This window comes from Cydia pomonella, chromosome 1 (genome assembly GCF_033807575.1).
Source record: "Cydia pomonella isolate Wapato2018A chromosome 1, ilCydPomo1, whole genome shotgun sequence".
NCBI classification, from domain to species: Eukaryota; Metazoa; Arthropoda; class Insecta; order Lepidoptera; family Tortricidae; genus Cydia; species Cydia pomonella.
Genome location: NC_084703.1, coordinates 39,798,798 through 39,813,844, shown reverse-complemented (window position 1 = coordinate 39,813,844; position 15,047 = coordinate 39,798,798). Strand labels below are relative to the sequence as shown.

The 15,047-nt window shown below is 42.6% G+C and overlaps 1 protein-coding gene across 4 annotated transcripts in view; it reads left to right on the top strand.

Moving 5' to 3' along the window:
• The first annotated feature begins 25 nt into the window (after positions 1-25).
• Positions 26-15,047, top strand: part of LOC133523116 (formin-binding protein 1-like) — a 93,099-nt gene continuing 78,077 nt past the window's right edge. For 2 of the 4 annotated variants that reach the window (XM_061858630.1, XM_061858627.1), the window contains exon 1: positions 26-209. In XM_061858630.1, the coding sequence (XP_061714614.1) occupies positions 186-209 (24 nt within the window). In that variant the 5' untranslated portion in view covers positions 26-185. The remainder of the gene's footprint in view (positions 210-15,047) is intronic. The other 2 variants (XM_061858640.1, XM_061858634.1) reach the window with 2 other exon arrangements.

Here is a 15,047-nt window from a genome sequence, read left to right as displayed (position 1 = left end):
CGGTAGTCAGCGGCGCAGCCAGTTTCTGTGTCACATTCGTCAGCCATGTTTTTCTTTGGAATGTGTTGAAATGGTGGTAGTGATAAAATTAAATTAATACCGTGAACTTACTTGAAATACTGGAACCTGTGAGTGTAGTTTCAATGTGTTATTTGTTTGAGTGAGTTGATATCACTGCTGTGAAAATGAATTGGGGCACGGAGCTTTGGGTAAGTTAAAATGTTCGCCAGTTCAGTTGGCTACTGTATTTGAATTTACATTGTTTTACCTAATGTTTACTGCCTTCTAAATATGAGTTTCCATTTGTATTATAGCTTATAAATCAAACAAATAATTTAAATAAAAAATGCAGGCTCTGTTATGTGAATAATCAAGTTTTTATTGTGAGAATCCAGAATGCGGCTGCTTATAGAAAGTAATATTTAGGAGACTGTCAGTACATTTGCCCTAACATGGTATTTTCGTGGGAAGTTGTAGGTGGTACTTATTCGTCAATCCTTTTCGTAAATTAATTTACTTGCTCGTTATTTATGTGGTTTTATATATTTAAATAAAATAATACATTACTGTGCATACAAGTCACGTTATGGAAATAAATGACCGTAGAATTAGGTTCATGTTAATGGATTGTCACAATGCACCTAATTGCTTAAGTTATTTAGCTAATTATTATGGTCTTTGTGATATACCATTAATCTATGTTAACAAAAACATGCATTAAGTCTTTGCAAGACAGTTGCACATAATACTTTATACCATTTTTGGGTTTAATGAACAGAGTCTACCTTAAAAATTCGTTATCTGGCTCTCTATTGCTAGAATATGCAAGAGTGATAGGTATGTTACAACATTTCATGGTAGACCTTATAATTTTTAGATTATTTCAAGATGTAACAAGACTTGAAAACCAAATACAAGGTCACTAACTTTGGTGCATAAGCAACACCACCTTCAATAAATATATATTAAAGATTAGAGTGTGTTTCTTAATTGCAGGCACTACAGATCACTCTTCCTCACTTTCTACAATAACTTGTGGAAGAGGGACAGTCACTGTGTGCATGTGTTTGTAATGTTAATGTACTAGTACCTCATGTTACAATGGTGTTTTGTTGCATGTATTTAGCTGTTATATGTATGTCATATATCTTTGTTTCTATACATATATTGTAACTATTCAGTATTGACTATGTGAAAATCTAGTGCTTGCATGGGCAACATTAGTTATATCACATGTGAAATATTTCATGCAGTAATTTGAGTGTTCAGTCATGGGGTTTTAGTTTTCAAATTTAACCCTTTAAAGTGCATAACTAGCTGGGGTAGTGGGTTCAAGCCTTGTTGAACCATGATTGTCCTAATCCTTCTGTTTAGGGTAGTAAAACAGGGTCAAAAATTAAACTATGTATTGATAATTAAAGTGTTAAAGAATATGAATGACATTGTATTATAAGTGGCAATATGTCTATAGTTGCCATTTTTTTTTCTATTATAATGTGTTGTGGTAATATTGTTCAAATATGACTGTTAGTGACTTAGCAGTAAAGTATGGCATCCAAACCTGAGGTTTTGGTGACTTGGGTATAAAATATGCTTTTCTGTAAAGGAAAACTTTGTGAGGAAACCAGACTAATCCGAATAAGGTTTCCCTTTGCCAATAAAATGTTAATAAAAGGCTAAGATGAATTGATGAGTTTGTTTGCCATTAGGCGGGTCCACACAGAGCGAGCATGTATGTGCAAGGCAATTTCCTCATGCACAAACCGGTCAGTGTAGACGGGCCTCGGCTGAGGCGGCACGTGCGTTTATCTCGCCTGAGCGTGCTGCCTGGGCTGAGGCTTGTCTGCACTGGCCGGTTTGTGCGTGAGGAAATGCCTCGCGCGTATGCTCGTTCTGTGTGGACCCGGCTATTAATGGATAAACTAATATCCACCCTTTTCAAAATACTTTATTTGTTGGTGTTCTTTAATACTTTCACAGTGGCAATTAGTCACATGTTATATTGGACCAAATAGACCCGACAATGCAATGTTACAAATTACCCTACTAAAAAATCCTTGGTGGCATTTGCACCAAAAAAATACTATATACAGTAACAAATTCAGGTATCATCTTTGATAAGAAAACCAATGCTCTGTTGAAGTAGTAAGGTGGTTTTTTTTTTTAATTGGGGGTTTGTAAGCATATTTTAAATGTCCAGGAACAAAGATTAATGAAATTATGCATTGAGGATGAAAAAACGAAGAACAAAATCTATAAATTAGCTATTCCATTAAAAAGCTTTGATATGATTCATTTGAGTGGTAGCATAGAGAAGTAAGAAGTAAGCAGCAGAGTGCTTACTCCGGACATTAATTTTGGTACCAAAACGCTTATTATTTTTGTGGTCGACATCTAGCATTGAGTAGTGGAGTTTTCAGTACTGCCACTTGACAATAGATGTTGTGACAAATGGAAAGTCTAATGATCAATGTTTTTCACTTAATATTATAACCTTATTATCAGAAACTCTTATTTTCAACTCCTGCTTGTAATATTATTTGTAAATTGATGTGAAATGAAATTTTCGTCAGTTGCAACACCTGAGACATATAGTACCAATTAGTGGTACTGATAATGCCACTAATCAATGCTAAATGTCGACTACGACAATAATAAGTGTTTTGGTACCAAAACTGATGTATGAAGTGAGCACTCTATGCTTACTTCTTATTTCTCTATGGTTCTACATGGGGCGGTGCAGACTCTGTATGGAGGCAGAGGAGACGCCTTTGCACATCCTCGCAGAGTGCCTATGCCAAATGCGCACTTGTGACTCAATCCTGGGCATATTACGTCTGGAGGAGTTAAAGTCCCTCGAGATCAAGAAGATCCTGCAGCTGTTTGAAGTTGCAGGTTTGGATCGAGAGTTGTAGTAGGCGGCAATCACAATAGATGAGGAATGGTCACAGTGATATTTAAGGAGATGGTTGTAAGCTGTGTCATCAAAAGATGTTATTATGATGAATCCACCTTCATTATAGATATGGTCTAGGGAATTTAAATTCAGTACTATTTTATACCTTGGTATTGGTACAAAATGGCACTGAGATTAAATGTTTTAACTGTATGTGTTTTCATTTACCAAAACTAACTTCATTGAATTTACTGAAACTAGCTTACCTTAATTTCCCAATGAATTTCAATGAATATGATTTTTTTTTATGTTACATAACAACAGACAAGAACTTTGTTTACAATTATTCTAATTTTAACTAAGAAGTTGTTTCTTTTTACATTGGCAGCAATACAATAGAGAGGTAAAAATTACACTTCTTTTTATTACCTACCAAATGCAATATTAATATCTTTGTACACTAAAATAGTTCGTGTCATCCACGATGACGCGCAGATTTGTCAAATAACAACATGATGATGATGATATGAACTTTAATAACATGATATTACGAGTCAAGGCACCCGAGAGTGCTGTAAAATTATCAGTTGCATGCAAAGTAACTTTTCTCAATGCATTAATCAGCAACATGCGGATTGGGTTCACTGTTTGCTGGCAGCAATATTTATGTGTGATTGAATTTGTGAGGTAAATTTCGGGGTTCCGTAGTCAACTAGAAACCTTTATAGTTTCGCCATGTCTGCCTGTCTGGACGTCCGCGAGAGAAAGCTGAATTTGGCATGGATACGGATTACAAAAAAAATTTTTAGGTTATCTCCCATACAAAAAAAAAAGTTTTTCGCGTAATCCTATGATGTGGGGTGTCATTAGATAGGTATTTCAAAAAGAATAGGGGTCTTCAAAAACCATTTTTTGATAAAGATATAGTTTCGGAAATGTGTCCCCCCCACTAAGTTTTGAACTATGGTTCCAAAAATTATGGAAAAAATCAAGCAAGAAAAGCTTAGTAAATAATTTCAATGAAAACTGTAGCGAACATGATCGGTTGAGCCGTTTTAGAGTTTTTACCAAAAAAAAATCCTTTCCAAGTAAAAGTTCTGCAAAAAGGTACTCCCTTTTGCTTGTTATACACAGGATACCACCTAATAGCCCCCGTTCAAGGTAGCCTATTTTGACAAGCGGGTAACTATGGAACCCTACACTGAGCATGGCCCAACATGCTCTTGGCCGGTTTTTCTTTTACGTATTGTTTGGCTTCGATCCTCCTGCAGTTATTCTTCCGAATAGGCGCTCTGTTCCCAGATCATGATCGCGTGTTCGTGACTGGGCCGCAGCGTGACAGCACCATAGTGTCATGTTTCGAATTGAATAATACGTTGATTCTCCAAGGATTTGCGCCATATCTTTGATTTTCAAGTTTGTTTAGCTTTGAATTTAACTATCAACTGGTTGATGAAATCTTCATAAAAGTTAATGTCTTCAGCATTTCCGTATTAGTTTCACGTAAAAATTTAAACTCAGCGTTAACTTACATTTACGGACACTCCAATTTTCGGTCCGACTAAAAAAAATCTCTATTTTCTATTTTTTGGTTTAGGATAGTTACTACTCCGAATTACAAGATCGTTCGATCCTTGTGGCTTTTTTCTTATTACATTTCAGTATCTATAAATCTTGGCGGCACAAAAACTGTCTGGTAGGTACTAGATAATGTAAGCTAGGTTCTGTTAAAGGCCTGTGCACACCAGATGCGTGTGCGTAGACGTGCACGTGCGCGTTGTGTTATACAGATCCTTATAAGAGACGGCACACCGCTTGCGTGGCGTGTGCATGGCTCAAACATTTAAATAATATGGTTATTTCATATGACAATAGGAAACAGTTTATCGATAGTGAATATTTTATACATCGTAAGGAGTATCATACAAATTACAGTACGATTTCTTAACAACAATTATATAGTTCGATTGTCGATAAGTTTTATAAGAACCTTCGTAATTAGGTAATTCCAACACAGTAAGTTTGTCTAGTCATTGGTATCATCATCTTACAGGTTAATTAGTTGGTTCAACATGACTACATTATGTATCATCAACAAAACGAGGTCTCGCATACCAGGTTAACTATTCAGAAATAATGTTTTTTTCCTTCCAAAGTTCAGAGTAATTTTCTAGTCTGAGAATTAGTTAGGTACTTGTGATTTGACGTCAGAGAATTGCCATCAGCTCAACGTGTTCTAAACTGCTTTTTTGTCTTTTTGGGTTACTACGGCTGAGCAAAAATGACAGTTTTGATTAATAAGGCTTCTAAGGAAGAGGTTTTATTCGAAAGAGAAAATCTTGTTTTATAATGTGATATTGCAATTTTTTGTGCTACTAGTTTTGAATTCATACAGACTAGACAAGTCTACTCGTCAGTCTATTTATCTTTTCAGTCTTATGGTTCATATTTATCTATCTCTATTAGAAAAATATTATTTCTGTTTCAATTGTAATTTTTTCCTATTCGTATTTAAATGAAGTGGCTACACGTATGTAATTATAGACTACGTATGTATAATGAATTAATTATATCAACTCTGATTCATGACGGTTCCGAACAGAGTTAACAATGGTTCGTGGTTTGAATAATATCTGTTGTATATTGTGTGCTAATACACGTACCGACTGCTTTCAATTAGGTATTGTAATAAATTCTTACCTATTATCTGTAAATTACAGTAAGAGGAGTTAAAAAAGCTTGGTATGTTACATATTTCTAGCAATGGCTTATTCTGATTTTTTACTCGTACGTTACATGTATAGGTGGGTTCCTAAGAACGGGCGTGAAATTTGTATGTAAAATCTGCCCCAGCTTTCGTGTATAATAATTAAGTAGCTTTGCTCGGTTATAACTATAAAAAATAAAAAATAAACTTGAACATATAAAAAAAAAAACAAAAGTTAGTCACCGGGCGAGATTCGAAACCGTAACACTCGTTTAGCAGTCCGCGTTATAACCCGCTGGACCAGACGGACAGTGGCCGGCAGCACGAAATTAGCGACCATATTCTGCGTCGAAAGAAAAACGCATGAAAACTCGAAAACACGCGTTTTCCCAAACATAAGACTAATCTAGATAGATTGTATACCCCCAAAAACCCCCATATACCAAATTTCAACGAAATCGTTAGACCCGTTTCCGAGATCACAGAAAATATATATATATATATATATATATATATATATATATATATATATATATATATACAAGAATTGCTCGTTTAAAGGTATAAGATATATATAAATTATATTTATGTGAGCACTAACAACCTACCTTTTGACTCAGTTGTTTGAATCTTATTTTAATTCATTCACTTGTCAATATTATTGAGACTCATTCAAGTCAACTAAAAATATACTTTTAATAAGACAAAGCAGTAAACAATAATGTTAACCATGCATGGTACACATATATTATGTGTTGCAAAATAGACGGGACGTCCTTGGCGGAGGAGCGGAACGGAAAAGTTACGACCGTAGAGGATCCTCTACGTCGATTGTATAGAGATATAGGTACTCTCATATTGCTTGCCAGAGATACGGCCCGCAGATACGTGCATGACCGGAACCTTAAGCGATGCGTTTTGTATACACAATGCTGATTTAAGATCACGAGGACTCGACAGACAGATACCCTTTGTCAAATAATCCTGCAACACACTGATGTTGGGGTTATATATGTTACTGTAAAAGCCCGAAGTACGGTAAAACCTAGGATATACCGGTAAGACCTAGGTTTTACCGATGCCTATCGGTAAAAGCCCGAAATGTGAAATAATTATTGTTCACTTCGGGCTTTTACCGACATGGATTTGGTAAATCCTAGGTCTTACCACGGCGACCGGTAAAGGTTGTATCATGCACTGGTTCTCGACATTATTAGATGAAAATCTTGTATCAGTGTAAGGGGCGTTATATGTAGCGCCATTTAGAGTGATGCTTTGTATTGTTTCGGCTATTTTACTAGTCCTATAGATCTAGGTCTTTCGGTTTTGCTGAAGGTGAGAGTGAACTCTACTCACTGCAAATTCGAACGCCGTGAGTAGGGATGAAGAAGTCCTGAGAGCAGAGTAATGTACAGTGTGTCACATACCCTCTGTAAGCAATATGCCCAGTTGGTGGGAATTTTCGGACTGTAGCTAGCCGCTGTAATGGGTAACAAACGCGTTCCGTATGTGCTTCGCTTTCCAGATGACTACGGTGCACTGCAGAATGCACAGATTATCGTATTGCGAACGATTGCCATCTTAACTAGGTACCAAGGTTTAGGTATAGTTTACAGTAAAAACAAATTAGGTATCTATTAATAGTTCTCGCTAGTTGAAGCGATCAAATGACACCCAGACGCTTTCAATTAATCAATCTTGAGGATGCTGTTGCGGCTGCCGAAGCACTGCAGCGCGTCCGGCATGTTCGCTGAGGCGTGAGTTGGTTTTTTTTGACGCAGGGGTAAATGCATTTACGCATCTCACCCCGGGCTGGGGAAGCCCATTGTGGGACTCGCTCCCCCCGTTACTCCCTCTGATAGCCAGAGGAAGGGGAGGAGAATACCCACTAACATCCCCTGCGGTGTCATCCTCTTTGCCGTTAGGGAGCGTCATGGGATCGCTTGCGGCATTCTATCCGCGACGCCCCTCGGCAGCCCGACCAACCTGTGTTGCACACCCGCGTCACTGAGGAAGAGCACCAGGACGCTTGGCTCTCGTCCCACACGTGCAGAGCCGTTCCGTGTGGGCCCCCAATCCACTGGCTCTACGAGGGGGAACAACTAGCTGCTTCGCGCAACCGCTCCGCTGCTTCCTTTTGGGAAATCACGGTTTCGCAAAAGGCTTTAACTTCCTTCCATGCCCTCTTGCTGCGCAACGTGGCCGACACGACGTCGTGCAGCGAGAGGTCCCCTCGTGATTTCCGCTGCCACCACCATGTTTTGGCGTACCTTAATTTCATGCAGGTAATGACCGAAGCAACCGTGTCCGGTTGTTTCCTGTGTCAATCTGTAGCTGGGCACCCCGTGTTCTCTATCGAGCCACTGGTTGAATGACGGGGGGAGAGCCCCTATACTGCGGGCTCCATAGGAGGAATCCTCCAGGTCGCTCTTCCAGCGGTCCCTCAGTCTCTTGACAGCCTGTCGTTGCTCTCTCTTCGCCTCCTCTGGGTCGAGGCGTTCTCCACGCGCTCTGGCCTCTGCTCTCATACGGTAATTTCCAGCTATCATATTAGCTTCCAGCTCCCAGGGTGGAGTGCCTGCCAGGGCTCATGCCACCGCGAAATACACCGTATGGTATGCCTTTATTATGCGCAAGGCCACCACCCTCAGCGGACGCCTTAGGAGAGGCTTGGCTTTAGCCAAGAGCCTGTCTGCCCAAATTCATGCCCCGTATAAGGCCATGCTCCGAACAACGCCCACGTACAGGCGCCGACAAGGGGCTTTCGGCTTACTCACGTTTGGTAATAGCCAGCTAAGAGCTGAGGCAGCACCCACGATTCGGGGCGCTAACCTGAGGAAATACTGTTCAAAATTCCACCTCCGGTCAAGAATAAGACCCAGGTACTTCATGTGTGAATTGACCGGAACCCTCTCACCTGCAACAGCTATAGTTAAGTTCTCAGGTAGCGCCCTTCCAGGTCCCCCGAAGACAATTGCTTCAGTCTTCAGGAGGGACACATTCAATCCTAGGCGTTCGATGCGACCCACTGACATCTCTGCCGCTACCGCCGCTCTGAAAAAGTTATCTTCCATGTGCCTTCCCCACACAGCCACCATGGTGTCGCCACACTAAGATGTGTCGTCAGCATAGCAGATGGTGATCATGCAGGGAAGCTGGGCCCCCCCTTATGGCCCAGTCATACCATATATTCCACAGCCGGGGGGTGTTCTCCCCGTTGCTTGTTGTTGAAAAATTGTAATTAAACCTACAGCAAAACCAGAACATTAACAGTCAGCACTATGACTATTTTTATGAAATACGAGTGTTAAATATATTATCAGTGGGAGCGGGACAGCAATATACAGTGTAACGATGCACGTTATTCTAATCAAAGTAAGATTAGGTTGTACTAGGCGCGACTGTACAATCGCGAGAGTAGTCTCAGCGTAGTGTGGGCGTAAGCCGAATGTTTTATGTATTTCTTAATGATTTTATGTTTATACTCTTTTATATACATTTAGCAATTTTATGTTTTTACAATTTTACAGTCAAATTAATTTTCCAAATTATTTATATCAGATCATTCTAATGTTGTATCCAATGAATTTATTAATTAGCCTAATTAAGTCAGATACTTAATTGCTATCTATAGTCATTTTAATTGTTAATTATTATATCACGCATTTTACCTTTTAACCTATTTACATAAACTGATTTAACTTATTACAATTAATTAATTTATATAAACGATGAACTATGTACAATTAAATCAAAGATCAAATGTTAATGTTACATATTTTGTATGTTGAAGCGGACAAACAAATCCCTTCTTATTAGTAGATAATCTTAACAGCGAGCGCGCGCAACGACTGCATAACTGGGCTCACGGCCGACCGGTTCTCAGCCGGCCGCCCCTGCGCCCGCGCAGTGCCCCGCGAGCCACGCTCGACAGTCCATCAGCCGCCTTGACGCGAAGTGCATGTCGCTGCGTCGCGCAATTGCACTGCAATCGCGTTTCCGTGCATTTAGCTCGCGCTTTATAGTTTTAAGTGCCTATCGCTTGCTATTTCTCCTTCTGTATACTACGTAGTCGGATCTATTGCTTACGCATGTGTGTGCTCAAGATTAAAGCTGCAAAACTCATCTAGCTTGTTTGCTTTCTACACCCAGAGCTAGTACCTATCTCAAGTAAGTGAATAAAGTGGTGAAGTACTGCATTACTACGCATCCCACATTGGTGACACCCTGTTAAACACCTCAAAATGGCAGGCGGTAGTGGCACTGAGCCGGACAAAGAGGTACCGTTACAAAATGGCGCCGAGCAGTTAACGGCCGAATCATTTCGGGTTGGCGTCAAGGTGCCACCGTTTTATCCTGACAAACCTGCGCTATGGTTTGCGCAGCTGGAAGGGCAATTTCGTTTATCTCGAGTAACGACCGACGAGACAAAATTTTATTATGCCATGGCGCAGCTTGAACCTCAATATGCGGCGGAGGTCGAAGATATCATTACATCGCCGCCGGAGGAGGACAAATATGGAAAGCTGAAGACTGAGCTGATTAAGCGGCTTTCTGCGTCGCGCGAGAGGAAGGTTCAGCAGGTCCTGAATCTTGAAGAGCTAGGAGACAGGAAACCTTCACAGTTTCTTCGACACCTTCAGCACCTGGCAGGACCTGGACTTCCTGAGGACTTCCTACGTTCCATCTGGGTCAACCGGCTACCACAACGGACGCAGGATATTGTCGCGTCGCAACTAAAATCATCCCTGGAGGACTTGGCGGAGCTCGCCGATCGCCTTCATGACGTTGTCGCGCCCGCCCCGCAGGTGGCAGCAGCAGCGCTACCCTCCACGTCGTCGGAACCCCTGATGCTGCAGATTGCGGAACTGAGCAGGCGGATGCAGGCGCTGGATGCTAAGGTCGGTCGAATGTCCCGGCCCAGAGGAAGGTCATCGAGTCACACCAGGCAGCGTTCAGCGTCCAAGAGGTCCAACTCCAACTACCGGAAGTTCCCTACCTGCTGGTACCATCACAAGTTTGGGGAGCAGGCTAAGAAATGCATCAAGCCTTGTGATTACCAGTCGGGAAATGCATCGGGCAGTCGGTGATGGCGGCGAGCGGCTGCCCTAGCAAAGGTCGCTTATTCATCGTGGACTCTAGGTCAAAGATCACATTCCTCGTGGACACAGGTAGTGATTTGTGTGTTTTTCCGCGTAATTTATTAAAAGAACGCAGACAGCCGACGAACTACAATTTGTGCGCCGCTAACGGCACAGTGATAAACACGTACGGTTACGTGCATCTAGTGCTTAGTATAGGTTTGCGCCGCGACTTTGTCTGGCGATTTGTTGTTGCGGATGTAACAAGGGCGATAATAGGTGTTGACTTTTTAATTCATTACAATCTTATTGTCAATTGCAGGGAACATCGGCTCATGGATGGCAATACACTACTTTCGACCGCGGGTTTGCCTGCCCGGCCGTCTGACGACATTGCCTCAATCAAAGTTGTAACTGGTGAGTCTGTTTACCACACTATACTACGTGAATTTCCCGACATCACACGCCCATCTGGCATACACCGCATAATTAAACACAGTACACTACACCATATCCGGACTACACCTGGACCCCCAGTTTTCAGTGCACCTCGTAGGTTGGCTCCTGACAAACTGAAAATCGCCAAGGAGGAGTTCTCTTCTATGCTCGCTAGTGGCATAGCCAGACCCTCCGAGTCCCCTTGGGCTTCTCCACTACACTTGGCCCCTAAAAAGGACAATGGTTGGAGACCCTGCGGCGATTATAGGATGCTGAATGCGCGAACTGTACCTGATAGGTATCCTATTCGCCATATCCAGGATTTTACACAAAGCATCACAGGCTGCCGCGTGTTTTCAACCATTGACCTTGTTAAGGCCTATAACCAGATTCCCGTCAACCCTGAAGACATCCCGAAGACCGCCATAACAACGCCGTTCGGTCTTTTCGAATTTCCGTTCATGACGTTCGGGCTTCGAAATGCCGGGCAGACGTTCCAGCGCTTCGTTGATGAGATGTTGCGGGGACTTGACTTTTGTTACAGCTATCTGGACGACTTCTTAGTCTTCTCGAAGGATGAGAAGACCCATGAAGCCCATCTTCGTCAGCTGTTCACCCGGTTGCAGGAGTATGGCATGGTCATTAACACTGCCAAGTGCGTCTTCGGTGCTGCAGAGGTAACATTCTTAGGGTACCGTATCTCTGCTGAGGGCACCAAGCCCCTCCCTGCCAAGGTCGACGCAATCAAGGACTTCCCTGCACCCAAGAACGTGCGAGAGCTTAGGCGTTTTCTGGGTATGTTGAACTTTTATCGCAGGTTCGTACCCAGTGCTGCTCAGAGTCAGGCTCCTCTGAACGCTCTTTTAGCGGGTTCGGTAAAGGCTTCGCACCCGGTTCACTTTACATCAGCAGAGCACGAGGCGTTCGATCGCTGTAAGCAGGACTTGAGCCAGGCTGCTCTTTTGGCTCATCCAGATGCACAGGCGAAGCTCTGCATAGTTACAGATGCATCAGATGTGGCTATGGGCGCGGTTTTACAACAGTTCAACGAGGAGAAGGGCTGGGAGCCGCTAGCATTCTTCTCGCGTAAGCTGAGTCCTGCCCAGCAGAAATACTCGCCGTATGATCGCGAACTCCTTGCAATTTATGAGGCGATCAAGTATTTCCGGCACATGGTCGAAGTCCGCGACTTCACCATCTACACAGACCATAAGCCGTTATGTTTTGCGTTCCATTCTCGTAAGGAGAATTGCTCGCCCAGGCAATTCCGTCACCTGGACTTCATATCGCAGTTCAGCACAGACATCAGGCACATCTCGGGTAAGGACAATGTCGTGGCTGACACTCTCTCTAGGGTCGAGGAGATCACGCCACCGGTAGACGTGAGCAGGCTGGCTGCAGCCCAAGGCAACGACCCGGAGTTGGAGCAGCTGCTGAGCGGTGATAACTCGTTACGCCTCGCTAAGGTCCAAGTACCTGGGACAAGTGCTGAGCTGTACTGCGATGAAAGTGGGAGTCCCTCAACTGCTAGACCGTACGTTCCAGCAGAATTAAGGCGTCAGGTCTTCGAAAGCCTCCATTCGTTTAGCCATCCAGGTGCGAATGCATCTGCGAAGCTCGTGGCTGACAGGTATGTTTGGCCTGGGGTCAGGAGAGATTGTCGAGAATGGACTCGGAACTGTTTGGCTTGCCAGCGTTCGAAGGTCACTCGACACGTCTCCACACCACTGTCATCATTTGACGTTCCCAAAGGCAGGTTTCTGAACATTCATATCGACCTGATCGGACCGCTTCCACTTTGTCAGGGTTTCAAGTACTGCCTCACCGCCATTGACCGATTTACGCGGTGGCCTGAAGCAATCCCAATACAGGACATGACCGCCGATACCGTTGCACATGCTCTGCTGCATGGCTGGATAGCTCGCTTCGGATGCCCGGTGGATATTGTGACTGACAGAGGTCGACAATTCGAGTCTGCACTTTTTAAGAAGCTGTCCGAGCTGGCAGGGTTTGTACATAAGCGTACCACTGCTTACCACGCTAAGTGTAATGGTATGGTGGAACGGTTCCATCGCCAGCTCAAGGCCGCCATTACGTGTCACGCCGGCACCACCTGGGTTGAATCACTCCCACTGGTGTTATTAGGCGTAAGGAACGCCTTCAAGGAAGACCTCCAAGCCTCTTCTGCGGAGCTCGTCTACGGACAGCCCTTACGTATGCCTGGTGAATTTTTCAACCCAGGGGCTGACCCATTTCCTGATGTGACGGACTACTTGTCTCGGCTTCGCACGTTTACGAAGAACTTGCACCCGACACCAGCTTCCCGTCACGTAAGTCAGCGTCGTACATTCATTTTCAACGACCTAGCAACGTCTTCGCATGTATTTCTGAGAGACGATACTCTTTGCAAGTCGTTGAAGCCAGCTTACACGGGTCCCTATAAGGTCCTTCAGAGAGGTCCAAAAGTGTTCACTCTACTCATTAATGGTAAGTCTGTGACAGTATCTGTAGACCGGATAAAGCCAGCCTACATACTTCACGACACACATACCAATCATACAACACATAAAACACAAACACATAACAACTCCCACAATACAACCACCACTGGTTCAACTTTGAATGGGGAAAATGTCGTCAAACGTACACGTTCAGGACGTGTAGTTCATTTTCCTGACTATTATCGCCCTTAGCCGGTCTCTGGAGGGGGGTGATGTGGGCGTAAGCCGAATGTTTTATGTATTTCTTAATGATTTTATGTTTATACTCTTTTATATACATTTAGCAATTTTATGTTTTTACAATTTTACAGTCAAATTAATTTTCCAAATTATTTATATCAGATCATTCTAATGTTGTATCCAATGAATTTATTAATTAGCCTAATTAAGTCAGATACTTAATTGCTATCTATAGTCATTTTAATTGTTAATTATTATATCACGCATTTTACCTTTTAACCTATTTACATAAACTGATTTAACTTATTACAATTAATTAATTTATATAAACGATGAACTATGTACAATTAAATCAAAGATCAAATGTTAATGTTACATATTTTGTATGTTGAAGCGGACAAACAAATCCCTTCTTATTAGTAGATAATCTTAACAGCGAGCGCGCGCAACGACTGCATAACTGGGCTCACGGCCGACCGGTTCTCAGCCGGCCGCCCCTGCGCCCGCGCAGTGCCCCGCGAGCCACGCTCGACAGTCCATCAGCCGCCTTGACGCGAAGTGCATGTCGCTGCGTCGCGCAATTGCACTGCAATCGCGTTTCCGTGCATTTAGCTCGCGCTTTATAGTTTTAAGTGCCTATCGCTTGCTATTTCTCCTTCTGTATACTACGTAGTCGGATCTATTGCTTACGCATGTGTGTGCTCAAGATTAAAGCTGCAAAACTCATCTAGCTTGTTTGCTTTCTACACCCAGAGCTAGTACCTATCTCAAGTAAGTGAATAAAGTGGTGAAGTACTGCATTACTACGCATCCCACAGTAGCAACAACGTTAGCAGTTTTGACCGCGCGGTACGTTCAGAGTACTCTGGCGCTAATGCACTGCTGCCTTTAGGGTCCAGTACTGTGCGGTCGCGTTCATGAGCTTCGCGCCGTGGCATCACACGCGACGCGTCGGACAGGTCAAGTGTCTCCTTTTCTTACAGAATAAAATGTTAGGTATAAAAGTAAATATTTTAGCACAACCTTTAATATGTAAAAAAGGACGTATTTAAGTTTCGTCTCGTACCCTAGGTATAAATTATAAAAAAATAAAAAAAACCGTTTATTTCAGATCACTGATCCATAACGACTATTAGTATAAACTTAAAACTTTGCTAATTAGGTTCTAAGAGAAAAATAAAAACAAGAACTTATAACCAAACACTAAGATGTGTGGAAAATAGGGGCGCAGGTTGCCATACTCT